The sequence below is a fragment of the Ictidomys tridecemlineatus genome, chromosome X (genome assembly GCF_052094955.1).
Source record: "Ictidomys tridecemlineatus isolate mIctTri1 chromosome X, mIctTri1.hap1, whole genome shotgun sequence".
NCBI classification, from domain to species: domain Eukaryota; kingdom Metazoa; phylum Chordata; class Mammalia; order Rodentia; family Sciuridae; genus Ictidomys; species Ictidomys tridecemlineatus.
In genome coordinates this window covers 31,057,708-31,085,298 of record NC_135493.1, presented here as the reverse complement: position 1 = coordinate 31,085,298, position 27,591 = coordinate 31,057,708, and the positions used below count along the sequence as shown (strand labels likewise).

Here is a 27,591-nt window from a genome sequence, read left to right as displayed (position 1 = left end):
ATGTTTCTTCATCGTGATTTTGATTACTCAAAGCCAAACTGATGAGAGTTTCTTGTTTATACAGTTCCTGGAAAGCTTTCTATTTATCTGCATTCTTCTGCAGACCAGGACAGTGGCCTAATTCAATCCAAGATACCCTTTGAATAAATTAAACAGAATTTACAAAGAAAGGTTTTATGTTGAAGAAACAGCGTTCCTAACCCCCTCCACCACCTTAAAAAAGAATTTTAAAAAAATTATTACTGGATGTATAAGGATCAGAAAGAAAGGGAACCTACTCCAGGTTCTTCATTATGGACAATAGGCCTGAATTATCTTGGTGGAAGGAAATCAGGTTCCTTCCATCCCCGTGCCACAGTTTCTCTTTTTCCTCATAATGCTCAAATTCTCAGGGCCTTTTATGAAGGTTAATGACAAGTCACAAACCTTATTTTTCTAATCATTTGCTGGCATTATGGTTTATTTTATTTGAAAAACACTGCTTGTTCTATGCCAGGTAGTACCCATAATGGCACTCAGCCAGTCCCCAGGGCCTCCTCTTCTAACTGGAGACTCCTTAAAAGGCAGATGACATAATCATTTTGGAAATGTTATTATAAACGCGTTATATTAATGTTTATAGCAAATGTCAACAAGTGTGTATGTCTGTGGTGATAGGGGACGGGAGGCCTTGGGTTAGAGAATGGCCAACCTATTTGCAGAGGGATTTAAAAATAGTAGTAATATCTGTCAGTTCTATATGCTTTGATAATTTATGGAGTGTTTTCATAAATATGACTTTACTCAAATATATATCAAGGATTTATACTGAATCTTTAATTGCAAGAGGAATCAACACCCTAAGAGACAATGCAGGCAGGCCCTCCTCCTAGAAGCCTTCGCTCTCATAACACACCCTTCTTTGTGTCCCATAATTCCATGTTCTTGCCCTTATAATAGACTCTTAAACTGGCTGCAGCTCTTTGTTGGCACTATCTGCTGTTTGTGTGTGTGTGTGTGTGTGTGTGTGTGTGTGTGTGTGTGTTGCTGAAGATGGAACCCAGGGACTTGTGCATGTTAAGCATGAACTCTATCAATGACACCCCCAGCCAAGGTCTGGTTATAAAGATTGTCTTCCACAGTTCCTGGAAGGATACTTCATAAATATTTATTGAACCTGAAGGCCTTCATTCCAAGAGTGGATCATTTGTTTTGACTGGGTTAAACATCCCAATGCCCTTTGGGTGAGGTTGATACTAGGTACACTATCAGCTGTTTTATTGCTATATTTTTGCAACTGCTTTTCAGGTATATATGTTGACTTAATTTGCCCCCAATGCACCTAACTTAATGAGTCTCATAATCCATCCAGTCATGACTCTTTCCTAGAGGGGATGATGATAAAATAATGCTTCCTACAACATACTCTGATCCCTAGCACCTGAGGATGTATTGTCTTACATTGTAAAAATGACTGCAAATGTGATTAAATCAAGGCTTTTATGCTGGAAAGATTATTGTGGATTATCTGGAAAGCCCTGTCTAATCCAAGGGTCTTTATAAGGGAAAAAATGGAGGCAGGAACAGAAAGGGAAGCAAACAGAGGTCTGAGTGGTACAGCACAAACCAAGGAATGTGGGCAGCCTAGAAACTGGAAAAGTCAGGAAATAGATTCTCTTCTACAATCTTGAAAAGAAATGCACTTTGATTTTAGGTTAGTGAGACTTCTGACCTCCAGAAGAGACCAAATTTGTGATTTGTTGTAGCAGCAGTGGGAAACTCATAAGGGTTCTCTTTTTCCTTCTTCGTCAACCTCTCATAGGCACCTATTTTCAATGTATTTAATGGTAGCCTTCCAACTCATCCCATGCTATCAATTGTATGTCCTTGAAAAAAAAAAATATATATATATATATATATATATATATATATATATGTTGTGTGCTTTCAAAAATACAAGTACATGGTATGGTACTGTCCTTCATATTTGGAATGTTGCTTTTTTATAAAAATACAACTTAATATACTGCATCACCAGCTTTCAGATATACCGTTTATCCTTCTCATAAAGCACAGGTGCTACCACATCTCCTATTTGGACTTTCAAGTCCACCCAGTGAAGTAGGGCTGGTGTTAGTAACCCTGGAGTCAGAGTTTAAGAAACAAGGGCTCAGAGGTCAAGGGCTGACAGGCAGGTTTCCCTACTCCCAGGCCAAGGTTCTTTCCACAGATGACAGTGCCCTAGTGTCCAGCAGGGCACAGCCCTTGGCATCTCTGAGGCACCGCAAGTGCGCACCCAGCGGCTACGCCAGCGGGCACCGAATCCACGGCGCGGAGGGCGGGGGCTCGCAGGCTCTTGAGCTGGACCGCGACGTGGTCGAGGAAGTTGTGTTTGGTCAAAGATCGGACCTCGGAGGCAGCGGGCTGTGGCCTGCGACACGGCCAGGTGTCTGGAGCGCAGTGGGAGCCTCTGGAGCCGCCGGCGCCCCGCCTCCTCCGCCCGCGCTCGCCGGCTCGGGTTACCTGCGGCCGTGGGCGGGGCGGCCCTTCCCGTCTGCGCCGGCCCTCAGCCTCCAGGGCGGCGGAGCCGGGAAGTGGGAGAGGGAACGAAGTAGGCGGAGACTGCCGAGGCTCCAGCCCGGCAGGGCTCCGAAGCAAGGGGCTGCATGGAGCGGCCGGCGCGGCTCTATGGGCTGTGGGCGCTGCTGCTCTGCGCCGGTGGCGGCAGGAGCGCCGCGCCCACAGGTGAGTGGGGCCCCTGGCCCGGGATGGAGGCTGGAGGGCTGGGGGTCGTAGGGGTTGTGGTCGAAAGTTTCGCTAGGGCACCACGGGGCCGAGGGGTGCGTCCAGGCAGGCACTGGGAGCTGCCCTCGCGTCGCCCCGCGTTCGGCGACCGCAAAACTCCCCGCGACAGCCGTCTGGGGTCCGTCGCTGGCACTCAGTTCGAGGTGGGAGACCCAGAAGTGCCGGGGTTTTCCTGGGCGCGGTGGCTGTGGCGGTGGCGGTGGCGGCGGCGGAGCAGGGGGACGATGGCAGGCAGTCTCACTTCCCTTGAGCCGTCGGGAAGAGCCCAGGAGGCTAGCTCCCGGGGGCGGTACCGAAACATGCCTGTGGCTTTCCAAGTGAGCCCAGGAGGGGTTGAGGAAGCCAGAGATGGCAGGGACTGCGATCCAAGTCCGGGCGAGCCCGGAACTTCCCGGGATCTGCCCAGGGCGGCGCAGATCCTTACTATGGGAACGTGGCTTTTGGGGGGTGGAAGTTGACGGGAAGCTCTCAAGATCCCGATCCCTGTAGAAAAGGACGTGAGAGTCAGCCTTCTCTGGCATCTGAAATATCTGTAGGAGAAACCTGGAGCACTATCTGGGCAGAAACTTCTCCCTTTAATAAATTTATGTTTTGGGATAATCTTAGATATATGGAAAAGTTGCAAAGATTGTTCAAAAAGTTCCCCTATCCTTCTCAACCCTTTGCAGAAACTTTAGAATAATCAACACTGCAGAGTTGCTATGAAAATTAAAGATTAATGATGTATTCACGGACTATTCCTGGTATGAGTGGCCTTTGGGACATTTTGGGTAGCAATGGTAGCTCCAAGTTTTATGGATTTTATTATTATATTGACACAAATATCAAGAATTTGCTTATTGCATTTTTACAAATGTGCTATGCTTTGAAACTCAAGTAAAAATGAGTCTGCTTTGTGCCAGGCAATGTTCTAAGGGGCTAAAGATGCCACAGTGAGTGAAATAGATCGAATTTTTGCCCTACAGAACTAAGGTACTATTGGCAGAGTCAGAGAAGGGGGAAAAAGTAAAATATATGGTATGTCAGATGACACTAAATACTGTGGGGGAAAAACAAGTCAGGTCACAGGTTTGCCATTGTAAATTTTTCAGACTTTATTGAAAAAAACAGCATTTGAGTAGAGACCTGAGGGAGGCTTGAAGTATGACAGTGTGTGTGTTTGTCTTATGATGCTAAGGGTAGAACCCAGGGCCTCATGAATGCCAAGCGAGTGCTCTACCACTGAGCTACATCCTCAATCTTTGATAATTATTGAACTGTCTGCCTTATTTAGTGATGAGCCAGGCTCTGAAAATTGACTTAGAACCTTAGAGGAACAAGCATAATCTTTTCCTCCAGAGTGTTTCTAGTTCAACTGGGAACAGGTTTCCACAAACAGGTGAGGAAATTGCAGGTCAGAGAAGGGAAGGGACTTGTCTAAGGTCACCCATATTATTAGTTTCCTGATATTCAACCTTGCCACTGCAGCACCCTCCCTCCTACAGAGCCCTTCCCACACACACCTGAAACAACACCTGGCCTTCTAGACAATACTGGCAACCCTCAAATTTTGTCACAGAGATTTGTTGGTAACTTGTTTACTTAGAATACAGAAACTTTTTCTCTCCATTAGAAATATCAGTAGAATTTGCATTGAGGTATGGTGGCAAAAACATTAAATATCTCCAGTCATGAGACTTGAATTTGGGTAGTTATGACATTTACCAGCTGTGAGACTCTGAGTTAGTCATTTCCCCTTCTCTTGCACCATAGTTTTCTCATCAGTGAAATGGCAAGGTTGAACTCCATAAGTTCGAACAGTTCTTGCATCTCTGAGCCTTTGAGTGTTTAAACATGATTAGGTTACCAGCTTATTTTTAGTCTGGTTAGCTCAATAGCCCACTTTGTGGCAAGTCCTAATAAGAGGCAGCATTTATATAATATTTACTCTATGCCCAGCAGTTTTCTAAGTGCTTTCTATTCCATTTCATCTTTACTGCTTAAACCATTGGTGTTGTTACTAGTTCCATTTTATATGTGAGGAAGCTGAGGCACAGTGAGGCTAAGACCCTTGCCTAAATAAAATGGAGAAGTGAGGCCTCTAACCCAAGCAGCCTGATTCCAGAGGCCATGCCCTTAACCCCTTGTACTTAGTGTCCTTTTCAATAAAAGTGAGGGTAATCCTTAGTTGGCAGAGGAGCTGGTTGCTTTACAGGGCAGCAGGGCAGAACCTTGGAAGTATATGCAGACTATTCATTAAGAAGCAAATGATATATATATATATGAGACTGCTTTTTATCAAGGCTGAACTGTGTAATCCAAACAATAAGTACTATAGGCATTCAGAACAGAGGAAACTGTGAGGGTCAATAGTTTTATGGAAGAGGTAATATAAGCTAGACCTTGAAGATAGGTGGAATTTAAGTATGTGAGAAGTGATTCCCAGTAGGAGGTGGTTGGCAGGAGCAGACCCAGAGGTGAAGGTAAGAGTGTTTTTTTTGTGGTCAGTAAGGAGCCTAAGTTGGCAGGAGAGGGTATTGGCAAGGTCAGTCCAGACGAAGAGCTTTATTTGCCTTTTTTTTGAGGGGGGGTACTGGAGATTGAACCCAGGGGACTTAACCACTGAACCACACCCCCAGCCCTTTTCATTTTGAGTCAGGGTCTCGATAAGTTGCTGGCTTTAAATTCACAATCCTGAGCGTCGTGAACCACTGGGATTACAAGTGTGTGCCACTATGCCCTGCTTTGTTTGCTCCTAAAGGCCCTGAACTGGACACAGCCCAAGGGAAATGACCCTGGAGGAGAAGCAAGCAGGAAGACTTGACTAGTTAGGAGAGCCACTGGAATGTAAGCTCTGTGGCAATTGGGGTTTGCAGGTCTCCATTGGAAAGATGTGCTCTGTACACGTCCAGTGCAGAACATGATTTCCTGGTGTCTTCCCCCACCTGGTGGGGCTCAACAGAGCATGTTATTGTGGTTGGGGTGATTAAGAAAGATGTTCAAGAAAAAAAAATGGACAGGAATTGATGACTGAGTGTATGTGAGGAAAGGGGATGAATGACTCATATATGATTCTTGTGTTGTCCTTAACTTTTCCCAAAATGTGCCAGCTCCTGTGTCTGGACAGGAGAAAGTCAAAGCTACCAGCTAAGCAAAATGCATTAAAGCTTAAAAAAATATTGATTCTGTTAACTCTTACTTCACATAGGATGTGGTGCTAGATGACTGTAGACTTACTTGGGGTTTTCAATTTACCAGGAGGAGATACAAGGGTCCCTTCTTCCTTCCCTCTTCCACTTCTGATGTCAGTGATCAATCTCCAAGAAATAATTGAGAGTAGATGCCTAAGGAAGGTACAAGGGATACTTTTTATGTCTCAAAGGCCATGGGTACATAACAATTTCACAGAAAACTGAAGCAACTATTTAGAACCATTATGTCTAGTCAAAAAGAAAGCAGGGCTGGGCACGTGGTGCATGCCTGTAATCCCAGTGGCTCTGGAGGCTGAGGCAGGAGAATTGTAAGTTCAAGGCCAGCCTCAGCAACTTAGTGAGGCCCTGAGCAACTTAGTGAGGCCCTGGGCAACTTAGCAAGACCCTTTCTCTAAGTAAAATATTTAAAAAAGGCAGACAGCCGTGTGCATTGACGCATGCCTGTAATCCCAGCAGCTCAGGAGGCTAAGGCAGGAGGATCATGAATTCAAAGCCAGCCTCAGCAATGGCAAGATGCTAAGCAACTCAGTGAGACCCTGTCTCTAAATAAAATACAAAATAGGGCTGAAGATGTGGCTCACTAGTTGAGTGCCCCTGAGTTCAATCCCCAGTACCTAAAAAAAAAAAATGCTGGGGATGTGGCTCCATAGTTAAGTGCCCCTGGATTCAGTTTGTGGTACAAAAAGCAAGCAAGCAAGTAGCTAACACATAGTACTTGCTCTGTGCAAGAATTGTTCTCAGCATTTTATGTATATTAACTCATTTAATCCTTCAGAAACCCTTTTGCAATATGTTACTATTATCAAATAGATAAGAAAACTGAGGAATAGAGAGGTTAAGTAACTTGCCATTTACTAAGTTGCAGAGCTGGGATATGAACTTGGGCAGTCTGGCTCTTTTAAGTCTTTCCTTCTAATTACTACACTATAGTGAAAGAACAATTAGAGATCTTTACAAAGAGTATTGTTACCGCTATTTACTATTTACCTGTAACGAGTCCTTGCTTCCCCAATGCTGAATTATAACACCGGAGAAGCACGCTGGGGCAAGTGTAGAGTGGAAAGTGGAGGGATTTATTAAAGGACAGCAGAAAGACTTCTCCAGGAGGAAGAAGGGGACCCAAAAGGCGGGATCCATGGAAGGGGGAGGTCTTCCCTTTTGTATAGCTAAGGTCTTCTTTCAGCTTTCCCACACTCCTGTCCTTTGTTTCCCTTTATCCTGCAGTGATAGAATGCAGGTGGGAAGGCCCAAAAGGTGGGAGTTAGGTGGACTGAAGAGTAACCTGGGCAGGAAGGGCCTGGGGCAGCTTTTTGATTAGCACTTCCCTGTTTGCTGGGAGCTGTTTCATTAACATTTCCTTAGGATGGGCTCTGGGCTTTGGGGACATTAACATTTCAATTTTCCCAAGTGGTACTCTGGTTTCTGGGACTCCAGTCTCTATAATAGCCTCTGTTTTATTTCTTACTGGATATTAGACCCGATTTACCTAACTACACTAACTACCTGTCTTTAAATCTGGCTTCAATATCATTACCACTTATTTATGTATATGTCTGAGTGTGTTATACATGCATACACATATACACACAGTTCACATGGATTTATATATGTTTAAATATTTGGTGATTGTATTTTAAGATTTATTTATTGATACTGGGGTTTAACCCAGGGATGCTTTACCACTGAGTGACATCCCAGCCCTTTTTTTATTTTTATTTAGTTAAATTTTTTTTAGCTCTAGAGGGACACAATACATTTATTTATTTATGTGGTGCTGACAATTGAACACAGTGCCTCACATGTGCTAGGCAAGTGCTCTACCACTAAAATACAATCCCAATATCCTAAGCCTTTTTTTTATTTTTTATTTTGATATAGAGTTGTACTCAATTGCTTTAGGGCCTCACTAAGTTGCTATGGCTGGCCTTGAACTTGTGATCCTTTTGCCTCAGCCTCCAAAGTTGCTGGGATTGTAGATGTGCACCATTGAACCCAGTTCAATTTTTTAATTGGGTAAACTAGAAGTGGTCCCCTACTTAATGATGATCTTGCCTGAAATTTTCAACTTTACAATGGTGTGAAATCAATACATATTAAAAAGAAACTGTATTTCAAGTTTTGAATTTTGATCTTTTAATAAATTACATGAGATATTTAATATTTTATTATAAAATAGACTTTGTGTCAGCTGATTTTGCCCTAACTATAGACTAATGTAAGATTGCTGAGCACTTTTAAGGTAAACTAATCTAAACTATGATATTTGGCAGGTTAGGTGTATTTAAACACATTTTCTTTCCTTTTTTTTTTTTTTAAATAAGAGTCAGGTTTTGCTATTTTGCCCAGACTGGTCTTGAACTTTTGGGTTCAAGTAATGCTCCTGCCTCAGCCTCCCAAGTGACTGGGACTACTGATGCAAGTGCCCAGCTTGTTTTCTGTTTTTATTATTATTATTTTTACACTAGTCATCCTAATGGGTACAAAGTGGTACCTCACTATAGTTTTGAGTGGCATTTCCCTAAATGTTAGATATTGTGAGCATTTTCATGTGCTTTTGACCATTTCTATATCCTATTTGGTGAAATGTCTATTCAGGTCCTCTGCCTCTTTTTTTTTGGGGGGGGGGGCGGGTACCGGGGATTGAACTCAGAGGCACTTGACCACTTAGCCACATACCCAGCCCTATTTTGTATTTTATTTAGAGACAAGGTCTCAATAAGTTACTTACTTAACACCTCTCTTTTGCTGAGGCTGGCTTTGAACTTGCGATTCTCCTGCCTCAGCCTCCTGAGCTGCTGGGATTATAGGCTTGCACCACCACACCCAGTCTTTGCCTCTTTTTGAGGTTTTTTTTTTCTTTGTTGTTGAGTTTTTAGAATTCTCTCTATATTCTGGATATGAATCCCTTATCATATATGATTGATAACTATTTTCCCCCATTCTTTGTGTTGCTTTTAGACTATGTTGATATTGCCATTCTATACACAATTTTTTAAAAATTTTCACAAATTTCAGCTTGTTAATTATTTTTGTTATCTGTGTCCTTAGTGTCCTATCAAAGAGATCAATGCCAGATCCAGTGACATGAAGCTTTTGTCTCACATTTTCTTCTGAGAGTTTTAAATATCATATTTAGGTCTTTGATCCATTGTGAGTTCATTTTGTACATGGTGTTACGTAAGATCTACTTTCTTTTACATGTGGATATCCAGTATTCCCAGCATCATTTGTTAAGACTGCCCTTTCCGAGGAGTGTTCAAGATGGTATCTTGGCCATATTACCTTGTTAAAAATCATTTGGCCATATATGTGATAGTTTATTTTCATGTTTTCTATTTTATTCGATTTTTCTGTATGTCTTTTTGAAAGGACCATGCTGATTATTGATTATTATAGCTTTTTAATAAGTTTTGAAATCAGAAGTATGAGTCTTCCAGCTTTGTTCTTCCTTTTCAAAATCATTCTGGCTATTCAGGTTCTCTTGAGGTCCTGTATGAATTCTTTTTTTTTAATTTGTTTTAATTAGTTACACATGACAGTACAATGACCTTGACATATCATACATTTGAATCAGATGAGATATAATTTCTCATTTTTCTGAGTGTACAGGTTGCAGAATTACATTGGTCATGCAGTCACGTATATACACACAGCAATAATAATGTCTATTTCATTCTACTGTCTTTCCTATCCCCCCTTCCCCTCCCCTCCCCTTACATGACTTCTCTCTACCCAATCTAATGTGACACACTTCTTTTTTTTTCTTTTTCTTCACATCGTCAAACATGTATTCTATATAATGATGAGGGTCTCCTTCTATCTTCCGTGCAATTCCCCTTCTCCCACCCTTTCCCTCCCACCTCTCTTCCCTATTTAGTGATAATCTTCTCATGCTCTTCCTCCCTACCCCATTTTGAGTCACCCCCCACCCTTATATCAGGAAGACATTTGGCACTTGCTTTTTAGGGATTGGCAAACTTCACTTAGCATAATCTGCTCTAATGCTATCCATTTCCCTGCAAATGCCATTTTATTGTTTAGTGTTGAGTAATATTCCATTGAGTATATATGAAACATTTATTTCATCCATTCATCCATTGATGAGCATCTAGGTTGGTTCCACAGTCTAGCTATTGTGAATTGTGCTGCTATAAACATTGATGTGGCTGTGTCCCTGTAGTATGCTGTTTTTAGGTCTTTTGGGTATAGTCCGAGAAAAGGAATAGCTGGGTCTAATGGTGGTTCCATTCCCAGATTTCCAAGGAATCTCCATATTGCTTTCCAAATTGGCAGCACCATTTTGCAGTCCCACCAGCAATGTATGAGTGTACCTTTTTCCCTGCATCCTCGCCAGCACTTGTTGTTGTTTGACTTCATAATGGCTGCCATTCTTACTGGAGTGAGATGGTATCTTGGCCATATTACCAAAAGCACTTTACAAATTCAATGCGATTCCAATCAAAATCTCAACCACATTCCTTGCAGAAATAGAAAAAGCAATTATGAAATTCATCTGGAAAAATAAGAGACCCAGAATAGCTAAAGCAATTCTAAGCAGGAAGAGTGAAACGGATGGTATAGCAATACCAGACTTCAAACTATACTACAGAGCAATAGTAACAAAAACAGCATGGTACTGGTACCAAAACAGGTGGGTGGACCAATGGTACAGAATAGAGGACACAGAGAACAACCCACAAAATGACAACTACCTTATATTAGACAAAGGTGCTAAAAGCATGCAATGGAGGAAGGATAACATCTTCAACAAATGGTGCTGGGAAAACTGGAAATCCATATGCAACAAAATGAATCTGAATCCCTTTCTCTCACCTTGCACAAAAGTTAACTCAAAATGGATCAAGGAGCTAGGAATCAAACCAGAGACTCTGCATCTAATAGAAGAAAAAGTTGGCCCTAATCTCCATTATGTGGGGTCAGGCCCCAAATTCCTTAATAGGACACCCATAGCACAAGAGTTAAAATCAAGAATCAACAAATGGGACGAATTCAAACTAAAAAGTTTTTTCTCAGCAAGAGAAACAATAAGAGAGGTAAATAGGGAGCCTACATCCTGGGAACAAATATTTACCCCTCACACTTCAGATAGAGCACTAATCTCCAGAGTATACAAAGAACTCAAAAAGTTAAACAATAAGAAAACAAATAACCCAATCAACAAATAGACCAAGGACCTAAACAGAAACTTCTCAGAAGAGGACATACAATCAATCAACAAATACATGAAAAAATGCTCACCATCTCTAGCAATCAGAGAAAAGCAAATTAAAACTGTATGAATTCTAGGATGGTTTTTTCTATTTTTTGCAGAAAATAGCACTGGGCAGAGCTCTACCACTGAGTTACCTCCCCAGCCCATGCCATATGGAATTTTGAGAAAGATTGCATTGAATCTTGAGGTCACTTTAGATAGAATTGACATCTTAATAATATTAAGTTTTGTAATACATGGACATGAGTTGTGTTTCTATTAATTTGCATCTTCTTCAATTTCTTTCATAAATGTTTTATAGTTTTTATTATACAAACCTTTGACCTAGTTTGTTAAATTAATTCCTGAGTATTTTATTCATTCTGATGCTATTGTAAATGGAACAGTTTTTGTAATTTCCTTTTCCTGAGGTTTATTGTTAGTTTATAGAAATATGACTGATTTTTGTGTGGTGACTTTGTATCCTGATACATAGTAGAATTAATTTATCAGTTCTAACAGTTTTTTTTGATATCTCTAAGGTTTTCCACATGTAAGATCATGCCATTTTCAAAGGCATATTTTGCTTTTTCACAACAGGATATCTTTTATTTGTTTATTTATTTTGTTTCTAATTGCTCTGGTTAGAAATTCCAGGAATATGTTGAATAAAAGTGGCATCTTTGTGTTCTTCCTGGTCTTAGAAAAAACTTTCAGTCTTTCACTAGCGAATGTAATGTTTGCTTCAGTTTTTTCATATATAGCTTTATTATTGTGAAGTACATTCTTTGTATTCATAGCTTGTTGAGTATTTTTATAATGAAAGTTTTTTTTGGGGGGGTACTGGGGATTGAATCCAGGGGTGCTCAACAGCTGAGCCATCTATCCAGGTGTTTTTATTTTTTATTTAGAGACAGGGTCTCACTAAGTTCTTAGGGGCTCGCTAAATTGCTGAGGCTGGCTTTGAACTCACAATCCTCCTGTCTCAGCCTTCTGACCCACTGGATTACAGGCATGTGCCACCATGCTTGGCTTTTTCTTATTTTTCTATTCCTTCTTTCATTTGTGTCTGCTGTAATCTTCATCATTTTCTTCCTCTTCATAAGTCTGGATTCAGTTTGATAAAGTATTGTAACTATAGTCCTTAATTAATTATAATTCAATTTGCCACTTTAGAAAATTTGGGAGGATTTTTTTAATGAGTTTAACAAATTTTATTTTGGATCCTTTTTTGGTAGTTCTGGAGGTGGAACCCAGACTCTTGCTCATGCTGGGCAAGTGCTCCACTATTGACCGACACTCCAACCATATTTTGGAATAATTTTTGATTTACAGAAGAGTTGGAAAGATTGGACAGAACATTCCACCCAGTTTTGGGGGAATGACATTGATAGCCCTAGTTTTAGGAGTTCTCAGGAATGTTTGAAAATGTGTTTCATGGCTTCTTCTCTTTCCCTCTTCAGATTAGTCAAAGCTCTGGTTCCAGCTGCTTAGTGTCAGACCTCAGGGGAACAACTAGGGCTGCTAAATCTTTTTCTCAGTACTTCTTTGGAAAATCTATAAAAACAACAAAAACAATAAACAGATCATGTTAGAGAGCACAATTGAAGACAAACTTCTTAAATCCACTGGCAGAAATGCTGAGACTGAACTATTATTAAGTGAGATATAAATCCCAAGTTCAGTTAACCCCAAATCTCTGCATGAGAACAATTCAGAAATGCTAGTATTTAAGAATATGCTCAGCCAGGCACACCTGTAATCCCAGCAGCTCAGGAAGCTGAGGTAGGAAGTTCACGAGTTCAAAGCCAGCCTCAGCAAAAGCAAGGTTCTAAGCAACTCAGTGAGACCATGTCTCTAAATAAAATACAAAATAGGGTTGGAATGTGGCTCAGTGATTGAGTACTCCTGAGTTCAATCCCCAATAACAATAAAAAAAGAATATACACTTCTTTATGTCAAGTACAATTGGCCCTCTTTTTTCAAAGGGTCCCATATTTGTGGGTCAAACAACCACAAATTGAAAATATTTGAAAAAAAATTGTGTCTCTACTAAACATTTACAGACTCTCTTTCTTGTCATTATTCCCTAAACAATAGAGTATAACAAATCTATGTATCAGTTACATTGTATTAGGTATTATAAGTCATCCAGAAATCATTTAAAGCAGAAGGAAGGATGTGCATAGGTTATAGGCAAATACTACTCCATTTTGTGTAAGGGACTTGAGCATCTAAAGATTTTTGGTTTCCACAGGTGGAACCAAATTCCCATGGATACTAAGGGAGGACTGTAGTTAAGAACATGATGGAACCACATTTTCCAGGTTGCAATCCCAGCTCTGCCATTTACTAACCAGGGGCTATGGGACAAGTGACTAAACCTCCCTGTGCCCCAGTCATGTCATCTTTTTGGGAGGGAAGGGGGTAATGGGGTGTGAACTCAGGGGCACTCGACTAGTGAGCCATATCCCCAGCCGTATTTTATATTTTATTTAGAGTCAGGGTCTCACTGAGTTGCTTAGCACCTTGCTTCTGCTGAGGCTGGCTTTGAACTCATGATCCTCCTGCCTCAGCCTCCCGAGCCACTGGGAATATAGGAGTGCACCACCATGCCCAGCAGTCATGCCATCTTTTTTTTTTTTTAATTTTTTTTAGTTGTAAATGGACACAATATCTTTATTTATTTTTATGTGGTGCTGAGGATCAAACCTAGTGACTCACACGTGCAAGGCAGGTACTCTACCACTGAGCTTCAGCCCCAGCCCCCAGTCATGTCGTTTTTAACATTAAGCTAATAGAAGTCCCTATCTCAAAGGTTGTTATGAGGATTAAATGGATTAACTGTGTGTACAGTGTTTCCAACAATGCCTAAGTCAGTAAATGCTAGATATTGTTAACTCAGCTGTTATTATTTTTGGCTTTTAGGAAGTGGGAGAACAGACCACATGAACCATTAAAAATACTGGTATTGATACATTTCTTTTATGTGCTTGATTTGAACAGAAACTCAGCCACCTGTGACGAATTTGAGTGTCTCTGTTGAAAACCTCTGCACAGTAATATGGACATGGAATCCTCCAGAGGGAGCCAGTCCAAATTGTAGTCTAAGGTATTTCAGTCATTTTGGTGACAAACAGGACAAGGTAAGTTTCCTGAAACATACTGCATTAATGAGGTAAAGTGAACACTATGTATTGGGAGCCAAGAATAAATCAAAATTCTAATCTTACTTCAAACTGGGAGCTTTATTTTGGGTTGTAGCCAAATTTCAAGAGGGGTTTAACCAGCTATTGACAAAACTGAACTTTTAAAAACTATTTATGTTATTATTAAAATTTGTTTTTACCTGTCAACTTGCATCTATGTAATACTTTCAGTTTTTCCAGGAACTTTCATATTTACCATCTAGTACAGATAGATATGCAAGAACTTTGTGGTCTACAGTAAGTGGCCATATAGAAAGTGAAAATTTAAGATGTCAAGTGGTAAGTGGTTTTGAGCAGAAAGTTTTCTGATGTTTGAGGAAAAATGAAGAAAACTTTAAACTTTTCTAGTCAAATGTAGTCAACTGATTTAAGTAAATTGGTATTAACATGGTTGGATAATTACAGGGTTTTTATGATAATCTTATTCAATTGTTATATCAATCTATATCTATATCTATTTTAGTTGTAGATGGACACAATACCTTTATTTTATTTATTTATTTTTATGTGGTGCTGAGGATCGAACTCAATGGCTCACATGTGGAAGGCAAATAAATCCTCCACCACTGAGCTACAATCCCAGCCCTTCTTTATACCTTCTTTCAGTATGTATATGTTTGTAATGGGAAAAGGGTATTTGGGGTTATATTTGTCCAGGATTTTGAGGAGGCTGATATACTGAGTTATGAAATCATTATTCTGAAGCAGCTTTGGTGGTGGGATGAGTCAAACTAAATTTAGTTGGCACACTACTCTTAACTGACTTAGCTGGTAAGTGATTTAACCTCTCTGAGCCTTAGTATCCTGTGTGTCAAATGGAACCCCACTCACTTTCCTGGCTTGTTGGCTTGTAACAAATAATGTATGTGAAAGTTGAATAGTGATTGGAACAGGGAAGTTTCCACAGGGAAATTTGCTTTCCTCTCCCTTCTCTGCTGAGGTGTTAATTATGGCTTAGGTATTAATTGAGGCTTGTCAGGAGTATTTGTGTATGATTGATTAAGTGGGATGAACTCAGGGGTACTTTCCCCAGCCCTTTTAATTTTATTTTGAGATACATGCAGACATCTCACCTGGCTAGAAATGTTGCTTTCTGCTTTTTTTATACTGGATATTGAATCCAGAGATACTTTACTACTGAGCCTTATCCCTAGCTGCCTACCCCACTTTTGAGTCAGGGTCTTGCTAAGTTACTTAGAGTGTCACTAAATTGCTTAGAGCCTCACTAAGTTGCTTGAACTTGTGATCCTTGCCTCAGCTTCCTGTGTCATTGGGATTACAGGTGTGTGCCACTGTGCCTGACAGTATTTGCATTTCAGAAGAGGTCCTCTAATAGGCTAAAAGCCTGGTGAAACTCAAGTTCCCAATGGCTTCTTCTCATTCTTAAGAAAGAGCCTTAAACATTTGAAATCTTAGTGCTTGTTTTGGTAGTTCAGCCTTGAGAAATTCAGGAAAAGAATTGCCTTTGTGTGTGAACCCATGGTCACATAAGTATCTAAGTGGCACTCTGAGGAGAGTCAGATCCCTTTTTGTTAACTTGTCAAGAATCAGTTAGGTAAATATGCTGATATTCTAGCCCAGAAATTAAGTGTACTTAGAGAAATTTAGACTTGAAAGTCTAAGCCTTAAGAGACAGTGCAATTAAACAGAATTGAGTTTGAAAATTTGTCTCTTTCTCTTTCAAGCTGTGTGACCTTGGGAAGTCACTTCACCTCCCTGAGTCTTCATTTCCTTTTTTTTTTTTTTTTTAAATATGAGGTGTGGCTGAGGATTTCATGTTCATTAAAGGAAAAGAGGTTTATCATGTATGGGACACAGGACACAGTTTGTGCTCAAGTAACTGTTAGCTATTATTATTACTATTGTTAGGTTGAAACGTGCAAAATTGCTACTATTATAGCACAAAAATGGTTGAACGTTGACAGTATTATATAATTCAGCCTAATATTATCCTTTAATTTTGTTCCTTCTATTTCACTTCTGAAGACACCAGATGGAGACCATAAAGGGTAACCTCTGCCTGAGTCCTTGTTTATTTTAACCATTTAAAAGTTTAATAATTATCAATCCTTTAGTTGTGATAAATGCAGATTATTCCTTCCAATCAGTAATGGGGGATTTCCTGTCTACCTATTGAAGTTTACTGTGCCAAAGCTGAAAATGAGAGGCAGGAGTAATTTTCCTCTCTCCTTTCTATCATTTGTATACAGCATTAATATCATAGGTAAAAGATGGGTGTATATACCTTTGAAACATTGAAGCAGTGGCATTAGCATGGTTAGTACATATTAGGGGGCTTATGCAGTGTCCAGTGGTCCCAAGTTGTTAAGTGAGATAAACTCTGGAGGTCATTTTCAATCTTCAGATAGTAGGCTTATCAGTCAATGTCTATTAATTCCCTAATCTGAAAAGTAGAAGAGGCATCTGGCATCAGATTTTAGTTATCTTTCATCACTAAGAGATAGGCAAGTCCCACTGGGTGAGTTAATCAAAAGTCCCTTCTGTCCAGGCATCTTGAGAGGCAGAAGCTGAAACTGACTCCATTTCTTTCTGAGAAAGGAAATTTGGAGTTGAGAAGATGCAATCTAGCCAAGTGAACATTGGTCCAGAAAAATGAGTTCAGGACTCTGGTCTTGGTTTTTGATAAATTTTCAAAGAATGCCAGATTCCCTGAGGGGTGGAGAATAATACAGCAGCTACCAGTGGAATGATTCACCAAAGCCGAAGATCACGTGGGAGCACTCACACATATCTCATTAAGATCTGATAGGAGGAATCTAGTCCTGTAATGAGGAGAGATATGCCTGACTTGACAATCATTAATAATCAGAGTTCCTATTTATTTTTTGGTATTACTATGGATCAATCACAGGGGTGCTTTATCACTGAACTACACTTCCAGCCCTTTTTATTTTTATTTTGAGATAGGGTCTTGCTGAGTTGTCCAGTCTGGCCTTGAACTTGTCATATTCCTGCCTCAGCCTCCTGAATGGCTGAGATTACAGATGTGCACCACAGTGCCCAGCCACAGTTCCTACATTATTCATATCAATTTAACATTATTTACCTTGAACCCTCAAATGCTTTAAAAACATTATTTTTTTAAAAAATGTTTCCTCCTAGTATCTCTTTTCTAAATTATCTTATTATTCATATGCCTAAAAGATAAGATTCAGATATATGTACTAAAGCATTTTTAAAAAATCTAAATTTTATTATAATAAAAATCTCTGTATAATAAAACTCCTCAGCCCTCTAACTGAAACAATATCTAATATAATAAGAGAACTGTGATTTTTTAATGATGATTCTAATTTATGGTGTTTTTAAATTCTTGGAAAAAAATTTTTTGTGATGGCAGGAGCTTGAACCTAGGGCTTCACACCTGCTAGACAAGCACTCTACCACTGAGCTACACCCCAGTTCTAATTTATGGTACCTGATGGTACATTTTCCCCTGGTATCCTCAAAGGGCAAATACAGATTCCAAACAAGAATTATCAAGGATCATTGAGTCACTGTGATTCATTTAGGGGTAGATAGGACTTGTGTTCAGTAAAATTGTGAGGTTTGTGAAATTTTCATGCAAAGCCTTCCTGTTACCTTACTGTGATGCTGGGAGTTGGTCTTCAGTTTCACAGGCCCAGAAACCTCATTTCCTCAGCACCCATTCACCTCTCAAGGTACAATTCCTTACTTTCCTTTGAAAACTAAAATGATGAAGCATTCTAGAAAGACTTCTGTCAGCATAACTGGTGTGTTCCATCCTGATAGGCAGAGCCTATATGGGAAGCCAAATGATAAGTAGGTTTCTTGGCGAGGAATCAGGAATTTGTTGTGAAAATGTACTTTGCTAAGAATAGCTTGAGGCCCCACTGAGGGTAAGCAGAGCTTTGCTGGTTACTCGATGTCCACGTAGCAAAGTCACCCTCTCTTTCCTCCCAGCCAGAATTTTGCTTAAAGATACTTCTTTTTCCAGGCGAACCAACTTCCCTGTTCATAGTGCTGTCTTGACTGAGCCTAAGAACTATTCTGTCTCTGTAAAATGATTTTTCTCATGTCTTTGATATGGTTTATTTCTTGTTGATTTACCAGCTACTTCTTAGCAGGTATCCTTATGTCCAGGTTTTGGAGGTGTCTGCAGTTCCTCTCTTGCTTACCTGGCATCAAACATGTGAAATGTTAGAATAGCTGTTTGGGGTGGTAGATTGAGCTAGTTGGAACCAATTTTCCCCTTCATGGTCATCAACACATTATAAAAGGAAATACTATCTGAAACTTGAGTCAGAAACTTGCAAAACAGGAAGCTCGCTCCTTGGAGCTCTGATTAAAAGCAGCTCCATTCTTAATTATTTCAACTCCGTCACCTTTGGAAATGTTAATTTTCCAGAGTCGTTTAATTTCATTATTCTGAATCATAATAACTGAACTTGTGACTTATGTCTTTAAGATGTCTATAAGTTGACTTCTGTGGTTCCACGAATCTCATCTACTTTTTAGAGTAAGAGTGTATATACTCAGTGCACATAGTGACTCTTGAAATTTATATGCATATGGAGGATGGTCACAATAATCAAACAGTACAGAAAAGTGTTTAATGAAAACCATTTCTTTGGCTTTCAATCCCTAGCCACAATTACCAGATTCTTTTTTTTTTTTTTACCAGATTCTTGAAGCGATCCTTTTTTACTGATCTTGATGGTATCTGCTTGAAATTGAATTTTGATAATCATATTGTGTTTCCTTTAAAGTGGTTTTTGGCAGCTGATGTGTTAGCATGGTAGGTTTGTGAATAAACATCATGATGTTGACACTTGTAAAATGTGGAAAATTGTCTTTAATCCACATCAGGCTTTGTCACTGGTGGCACAACTTACATTTGGAGCCGGATTGTTTGTTGTGGGATGGATGGCTGTCGTGTGTCTTGCAGGATATTTAGCACCATCCTTAACCTCTATCCTCTAGATGCTAGTAGTTCCCTACCTTCCAAGTTATGAATGTCTAGCTATTACTGACTTTCCCCAGGGATGGCAAGAAAACAAAACTACTCTCAATTGAAGATCATTGATCTACACCATTTGACAATTTACCATTTCAAAAACATTTGGGCATGCTCATGTTTAATTTTTTAAGCGCATTTTTGTGTGTTTACTTCATCAATGCTTTTTTTTAAACTTTCTAACCTTAGATTATTGCTCCAGAAACACATCGTTCAAAGGAAGTACCCCTAAATGAGAGGATTTGTCTGCAAGTGGGGTCCCAGTGTAGCACCAATGAAAGTGAGAAGCCCAGCATTTTGGTGGAAAAGTGCATTTCACCTCCTGAAGGTAACTGAAAAAGCACTCTCTCTGTGTTTAGAGATTAAATCCAAATTCAGGATGTTTTGAGGGAAGAATGTTAAAAAGGAAAAATAAGCATGTTGGCTTAGCTTCAGTACATACTGGCCCTAGGAAAAACTGTAAAAAAAAAAAGTAATGGAGTTGATCATTGTCCCCCACTCTCACATTACCTAATGTTCTTCCAGCTCTTATGTTGCTTACTGATAAGAGCAGGGCTACAAGATACTAGCTGTCTTAGGTTTAAATCCCAGCTGTCACTTATCACAGTAAAAGTATGATCTGAGGCAGATTCCTTAGCCCCTCTACACCTCATTTTTTCCATCTGTAAAATGGGGATGATGGTGGTAACTACCTCTTAAGATTATTGAGGGGATTATCTAAGTCAATACTTAGAATGATCCCTGGCAAGAGCAAATGCTATATATATATATATGTTCTTCCTTTTCTTTTTTTTATACCTGGGATTGAACCCAGGGGCACTTAACCATGAGCCACATCTCCAGCCCCTTTTATTTTTTATTTTGAGACAGTCTCTTGCTAATTTGCTTGCTGAGGCTGGCCTTGAATTTGTAATCCTCCTACCTGAGCCTCCCAAGCCTCTGGGATTACAGATATGCACCACCATGCCTGGCCATATGTTATTTCTTAATATTATGTTGTCCTTTGGTTGAGTAGGGAAGGGCCTTATTTTCCACCTCCAAACCTTAGCACTGCATATCCTACCTGCCTTGCATTGATCAAAACCTATGAAATGCTATTTATAGAGTTATAAAATTCAGGACTGCCAAGAGATTGGAAGCATGGTTTAAGATAACTTACTTGCTCTGTTCACATTTCTTTAGGAGTTTAATAATCTGAGAAAAAGTTATATTATGACATAAAATGGTTGATGATGGCTTGGTGCAGTACTCCTTCAAGGATTATTAAGGGAAACTAGTTTATTTATTTATTTTGGGGGGTACTGGGAATTGAACCCAGGGGTGCTTAACTACTGAGCCATATCCCCAGGCCTTTTTTGTATTTTATTTAGAGACAGGGTCTTGCTAAGTTACTGAGGCTGGTCTTAAACCTGTGATCCTCCTGCCTTAGCATCCTGTGTTGCTAGGATTATAGGCATGCACCACCACACTCAGCTACAGATTTATACTTTAACTAAAATAACTTAATGAAGGTAGAGATTTCAGTTCAGAAAGATTTTTGTGCTCCTAAAGGCATAACACAACATAAGTAACTGTTAAAGATTGTTTATCTATTCAGAACTATTTCAGGAGGAATATTCTTTACTTTTTAAAATAGTATTGATCAAAAAGCAGGAAGGTATGCTATACCTCAGTAAAGTGTTTTTCAATATAGGGTTGGGGCTAGGGATGTAACTCAGTGGTACAGCATGTGGTTAGCATGCGTAAGACTCAGGGTTCCATCCTGAGCACACAAATAATTAATAAATAAGTAAGTAAATAAATAAATAAGGGCTGTTGTATTTTTATATTAATTTACGAATAGTTTTTGTGTATGATTGAAATATTATTTGGCCTTTAAACCTCTCTCTCCAGTTAGAGGTAGAAGAGTTTTCTTTGTGTCAGGAGGTGAGAAACAAGGTTGCAAACCTTAGATTTGGATTTTGGCCATCTGGGTGATTTCTGGGTAAAATGGGATGAGAGATTCTGGTAAAGCAGCTTGAACATCCTTCGCCAGCCACAATTGGCAAGCAGGGTCCTAAATTCTTACCTGGTTTTTCTAGGTGATCCTGAGTCTGCTGTAACGGAGCTCCAATGTGTTTGGCACAACCTGAGCTACATGAAGTGTTCATGGCTTCCTGGAAGGAATACAAGTCCTGACACTAACTATACTCTTTACTATTGGTGAGTATGTATGTACAGTAGAGTTACTGGAGGACTGATTATGATTGCATAGGGAACCTTTTGATTCAACCTAGTTTTTTTTTTTAAAAAAAGGAACAGCCTATTATTCTCTACAAAGGCAAGGAGGAGAGCACTTTACTTCAGTGGAAAATGCATCTGCTTTGTGTGTCTTCTTTAAAAACATGCTTCCTAATATGTTCACATAGCTGTATATTCATCACCTTAATCAATTTTAAAATACTTTAATTACTTCAAACAAACCTGATCCCATGAGTACTCGATTCCCTTTCTTCTCACTCCTCCCAACCCCTGGGAACTAGTCATCTATTTTCTGTCTCTATAGATTTGTCTATTCTGGACATTTAATACAAATGGAATCATGTAATGTGGGGACTTTTGAGACTGGCTTCTTTCACTAGGCACAGTGTTTTTAAGGTTCATCTGTGTTGTAGGATGTATCAGAATATCATCACATTTTATTGCTAAATAATATGCTATTGTAGGGATATACTTTTTCTTTATCTGTTCATCAGTTGATGGACATTGGGTTGTTTTCTGCTGTTGGCTGTTTTGAATAATGTTGCTATAAACATTCATGCACAACTATTTATGTGAACCTATGTTTTCACTTCTTTAGGAGTACCCATGAGTAGAATTGCCGAACTGTATGCTAACTATTTTAATTGTTTAATAAAGGCTGATTTTTCTTGACATTATTGAAAATATCAACAAGTCAAAAAAAAACCCACCTTTCTACTTTTAACTATAGATGCATAGGGTATTGGTGTGTGTGTGTGTGTGTGTGTGTGTGTGTGTGTGTGTGTGTGTATCTCCCCACATACTTTTCACCCTGTTTTTCCCATTGGAAACCTCTTGGGTAACTGTAATGCAATATCAAAACTAGAAAATGGGCATTGGTATCATCCACAACCTTATTCACAGCTCACCAGTTTTACATGTGCTTATGTGTGCTCACATGCAATTTTATCATATTTGAAATATAGAATGGTTCTATTGCTACAAAGATGCCTTGAGTTACCCTTTTATAGCCATACTTTTCTTCTGCACCTGCTCTTCTCTGCATTCCTCTCTCCCAGATGTCTAGCAACTGGCATCTACTAATCTATTCTCCATCTCTATAATTTTGTCAGTTCAACAATGTCACTGTAATGGAATCCTATAGTGTATACTACTTAAAACTGGCCATTTTTTTTTACACACAAATGTCCTTAAAGCTTAAGTTGTTACATATATCAAGAGTTTGTTCAACAATGTTGCTGGAATGGAATCCTATAATGTATACCACTTAAAACTGGCCTCTTTTTTTTTTTTTACACTCACAAAATGGTCTTAAACTTCATGCAAGTTGTTACATGTATCAAAAGTTTGTTCCTTTTCATTGTGGTATTCCATAATATGGATTTACACCTGATTTTTGTTTTTAATTTTTTGATACTAAGGATTGAACCCAGGGATGCTTTACCACTGAGGTAAATTTCCAGCTCATTTAGTTTTTATTTTGAGACATTTTCACTAAGTTGCTGAGGGTCTTGCTAAGTTGCTGAGGCTGACCTCAAAATTGTGAGCCTATTACCTTAGCCTCCCGAGTTGCTAGGAAAACAGTTGTGTGCCACCATGCCTGACTGGATGCACCTGTATGTTTAACCATTCATTCATTGAAAGGCATTTCGGTTGTTTACTGTTTGTTGCTATTATAAATAAAACTTCTATAAATATTTATGTATAGATTTTTATGTGAGCATGACTTTTTACTTCTCTTGAATAAGTTCACAGGAGTGCAAATTACTGAGTCATATGGAATTACTTGTTAATATTTTTTAAAAATTGCTGAAGTATTACTTACCTAGGGCAGTTGGACCATATTACATTGCTGCCAGCAATCCAATTCAATCCAATAAGCCTTTATTTAGCACACATTGTAGGTAAAGCACTGAACGGGCAGCAGACAAGAAACTTGTCCCTTCGCTTCTAAAGCCTAAAAAAGACAAGGGGAGATAGAGTCCAACACAGTTATCTTTGTCACTATAAGGCAGTATATGCCATAGGCTGTTGCTGAGGCATGGAAGGATTCTTGTAGGAAGCTGGGGTGGAATGGGAACTGAGGAAGGGGGGACTGGAGGGGGAAGCTGAAGGCTTCAAGGGGATAGACTGGACAGGTGGGAGAATTTCTTACAGGTTGGCCTCTGGGGAAGAGTGTTCTGAAGGATGGAGAATTTTTTAAAAGTAGGTTTATTTACTCTTTCCAAGGCCCTGAAAATATCATGAATGCATTGATTCTTTTTTTTAATCAACATATAATATTTATGAAATAGAATATTATAATTTGATACATGTATACAATGGGTAATGAGCAAATCAAGGTAATTAACATTTTCATCTCCTCAAATATTATTGTTTCTGTTTTGGGACCTTCAAACTCTTCTCTACTTATTTTGAAATGTACAATTAATTGTGGACTACTGTTGCCTTATTGTGCTCTAGAATATTAGAACTGCTTCCCTGTTCCCCAACTGTGTATTGGTACATTATCCAAACTCCTATTATCCCTTTTATCCTTCAGAAATGGGGATATTGAGTGAGTTTAATAGCAGATGGAGAAGGGAGAATCCAGCCTTGACACTCTATCTTGTACATGGACTTATTCCCTCACTATTATTTGTTAAAGTGGATCTGAGAGAATGGGGTGTAAAGGGCTGTGTCCAGGAGTTCTAAAGCTACCAAATAAGCACTTTCATCCTGGAGTGTTGAGCTGAGGGTAGAGTTCAGTGACAGAGCACTTGCATGAAGTCCTGAGTTTGATCCCTAGCATCACAAAAAGAAGAAAATAAAAAAGAAAGAAAGAAAAAGAAAAAAAAAATCCTGGTGTGTCTATTTTGCTTGATGACCTCACAAAAAGTACTTTTGGTATATAAAAACACTCATAAAAAAAACACGCATGGCTATAGAATGCAAAAAAAAACCCACAATTTTTTGGTTTAAATTTATTTTTAACTGATACATAAAAAATCATGATATTTATGTATCATTCATGTGACATTTCAATACATATATAGTGTATATAATTGAACTATATAATTCAATAATTATATAGTGTATAATGTTTAAATCATGTTAAACCTTTCTACCTCCTCAAACCGAATGACTTTTAGAATGAAAACCTCTAAAGTCAAATTCACTCACATGTCATGTAGAAGGCTCCTCCTGGCAAAATTGAGCAGCATTGCAGGTGAAACCAGATGGCAGTAAGATTGTACGTTTCTTCCTGGAGGTTTAACCCGGGGTGCTTTGCCACTGAGCCTCTTCCTGGCCCTTTTTTTTTTTATTCTGAGACAAGTCTCACCAAGTTGCTGAGGCTGGCTTTGAACTTGTGATCCTTTTGCCTTAGCCTCCCAAGCTGCTGGGATTATAGGCATGTGCCACCATGCCTGGCTTGTTTCTCCTTTTCTTAAAATGCTTTGTGGCTCCTTGGTGTTTTGGAGTTAAAATACAAACTCTTGAACATGACAAAGACCTTCCATGACCTGGCCCCCATCAACCTCCCTAGCCCTGGTCTCATCTCCTTCCCTCCAGCCTTGCCCTCTTGCAGCCTATCATTTGGTTTACACTAAGCTTCTTTCATATCCTCAGACTGACTTTTCAAGCACTCAGAAGACTGGAATTCAAACAAAATATTCATATAGAATAGTGGAAACATTCTGTTCTTTTGCTCCTTGAATTTTGCCCTTTTACCTAATGCCTCTCATTTGTCTTCATCTCAGCTCAGACACCATTTCCTCTCCAGAAAGCTTTCCTTGACCTCTCAAGTCTAGATACATGCGCTTTCCTCACCTCCCATGGCACCTTGTACTTTTGCATGCCAAAGCACTCAGCACATTGTGTTATTATTTCCTGTTTACTTGGTGGTAGCCTGCCCCAGGCTACAATCTCCTTTGAAAGAAGGGGCTGTGTCTTGTTTTCCCCAGTGCCTCACCATGGTAGGTATTCTACAAATCACTTGTGAATGTTTGGTAGGATCCAAAGCTAAAGAACATTCAGTGTTGGGGTGAGAACTTAAGAAGTGTAAGTGACTCAGAAGCATTATAGTATGGGAATCAAAAGAAAAAAGGATGAAGTACATCTGGCTTTCTGAAGACTTGCTAGTAAAGAGGCCAAAGAACTAAGCCTAAGAATCACTGGCCTGTGAATATTCTCTCTGATACCTGGATGCTAACACACCAAAAGGGTGGGAAGAAAGGATAGAAGTTCATTGGATTGGAGAAAGGAGAATGGAGGTAAGGGAGAGGAATGGAAATAGGAAAGACAGTAGAATGAATTGGACATAACTTTCCTATGTTCATATATGAATACACGACCAGTGAAACTCCACCTCATGTACAACCACAAGAATGGGATCCTGATTAGAATAAATTATATTCCATGTACGTATAATGGGTCAAAATAAACTCTACTATCATGTATATCTAAAAACAAATAAAGAATAGAACTGGCCTGGCTCTGTTGATATTGCGGTGAAGTCTAGGGAGAGCTGTTACCAAAGACTTTTTTAAAAAATGTATTATTTATTTATTTTAGTTATCAATGGACCTTTATTATTTATTTATTTGTATATGTTGCTGAGAATCAAACCCAGTGCCTCACACATGCCAGGCAAGTGCTCTACCACTGAGCTACAACCCCAGCCCTACTACAGACTTTTAATAATGCCCTAGGAGTTGGTAGCATCCTGAGTTTATTATACTATTTAATCTCTCTTGCTCTCCCTGGAGGAATTATGGATAAAACCACAGGAAAACCTTTAAAGAGTATGTATCTATAAGGGGAAGGAAAGAAGTCTTAAAAATCATGTCTCATTCTGTGGCAGACTGTGTGGAAAAATAACATAGCTAATAGAATTGGGTGGTACTGCAGGTGGATGGCTTAATCCTAGGGTTTCTGATAAGATAAAAATTAGGAAGTGTCTTGAGAATATATTAGCACAAAGTAAGTTTCAGTTCAAATTATGCCGAGTGTCTTCTCTAAATGAATGAATTAGAAAAAACTGGACTGACCAATTTTGAAAAAGCATTCTCCTTCCTCTGTGCTTATGTGGGCTCTTGCCAAAGCTGATAGTAGATGGTGCTTGGGCTGGCTTTCAGCCCTCAGTTGATGCTTTTTTGCAGGATACAATCTATACAATGATCAAAGGTGGCTCAAGAGAGTGGTAGTTTATTGGCACCCAAGTGGAGTAGGTATTAAAGATCCTACTTTCTATTACACACATTCCCAGAGCTCATCAACAATAAGTTTTTTTTCCCATAGTAAACATTTGTGGTATTCAACATAGGAACAGTTAGCTACTTGTGGCTATTTACATTTAAATTTAAATCAATTAAAATTAAGTTAAAACTTGAGTTGCCCAATCTCACTAGCCAGTTTCACAGTGGTTCTTGTATTGGGCAGCACAGATATGTAACATTTCCATGATTTTGGAAAGTTCTTTAGAACCTTGTTTGTAAAGATTCTATATCCTCCTCTATTCTTTCTAGAGTCAAACTGCTTGGATTCAAATCCTGGCTCTCTTCCTTACTAGCAAGATGATTTGGGGCAAGCCTCTTCTTTCTGAGCCTGAGTTTTATAATCAGTAAATGGGGATAGTGATAATAGCACTTACTTCTTAAGGTTGTTGAGGGATGTTATTGTATGAAAAGTGTTTGGAGCCATGACTAGCTGCTGGCAAATATAGAGTAAGCACTGAATCCCTGATAGCTGTCATTATTGGTGTGTGTTATTCATCCCCAGTCCCTTGCAGGTAGAGTCATTGCACAGTGCTGGCCTCCTCCCCCCTGCCTTGGAGATTTGGCACCAATCTCCTACCTCTTATTTTCCTAGATTGAGTCTTTCCCAAACAAAACCACAAAAGCAAGAGAGTCAAGATAGTGCTCATTAGCAAGTACCCAGAAATGATTTAGCTACCCATGTAAATCACATCACATA

At 39.3% G+C, this 27,591-nt stretch overlaps 1 protein-coding gene and 1 long non-coding RNA gene across 3 annotated transcripts in view; one reads left to right on the top strand and one right to left on the bottom strand.

Annotated features, from left to right (window-relative positions):
• Nucleotides 1–2,377: 2,377 nt before the first annotated feature.
• Il13ra1 (interleukin 13 receptor subunit alpha 1) overlaps nt 2,378–27,591 on the top strand; it is a 59,098-nt gene continuing 33,884 nt past the window's right edge. Inside the window, exons 1-4 of one of the 2 annotated variants that reach the window (XM_078034334.1) lie at nt 2,378–2,724; nt 14,194–14,333; nt 19,585–19,723; nt 21,477–21,597. In XM_078034334.1, coding sequence (XP_077890460.1) covers nt 2,646–2,724; nt 14,194–14,333; nt 19,585–19,723; nt 21,477–21,597 — 479 coding nt within the window. In that variant the 5' untranslated portion in view covers nt 2,378–2,645. The remainder of the gene's footprint in view (nt 2,725–14,193; nt 14,334–19,584; nt 19,724–21,476; nt 21,598–27,591) is intronic. The other variant, XM_005319388.5, reaches the window with a different exon arrangement.
• Nucleotides 9,903–27,591, bottom strand: part of LOC144371701 (uncharacterized) — a 76,823-nt gene continuing 59,134 nt past the window's right edge. Inside the window, exons 3-4 of the long non-coding RNA XR_013431701.1 lie at nt 23,462–23,593; nt 9,903–12,744 (exon numbers count right to left, since the gene is read on the bottom strand). This is a non-coding gene — a long non-coding RNA (uncharacterized LOC144371701). The remainder of the gene's footprint in view (nt 12,745–23,461; nt 23,594–27,591) is intronic.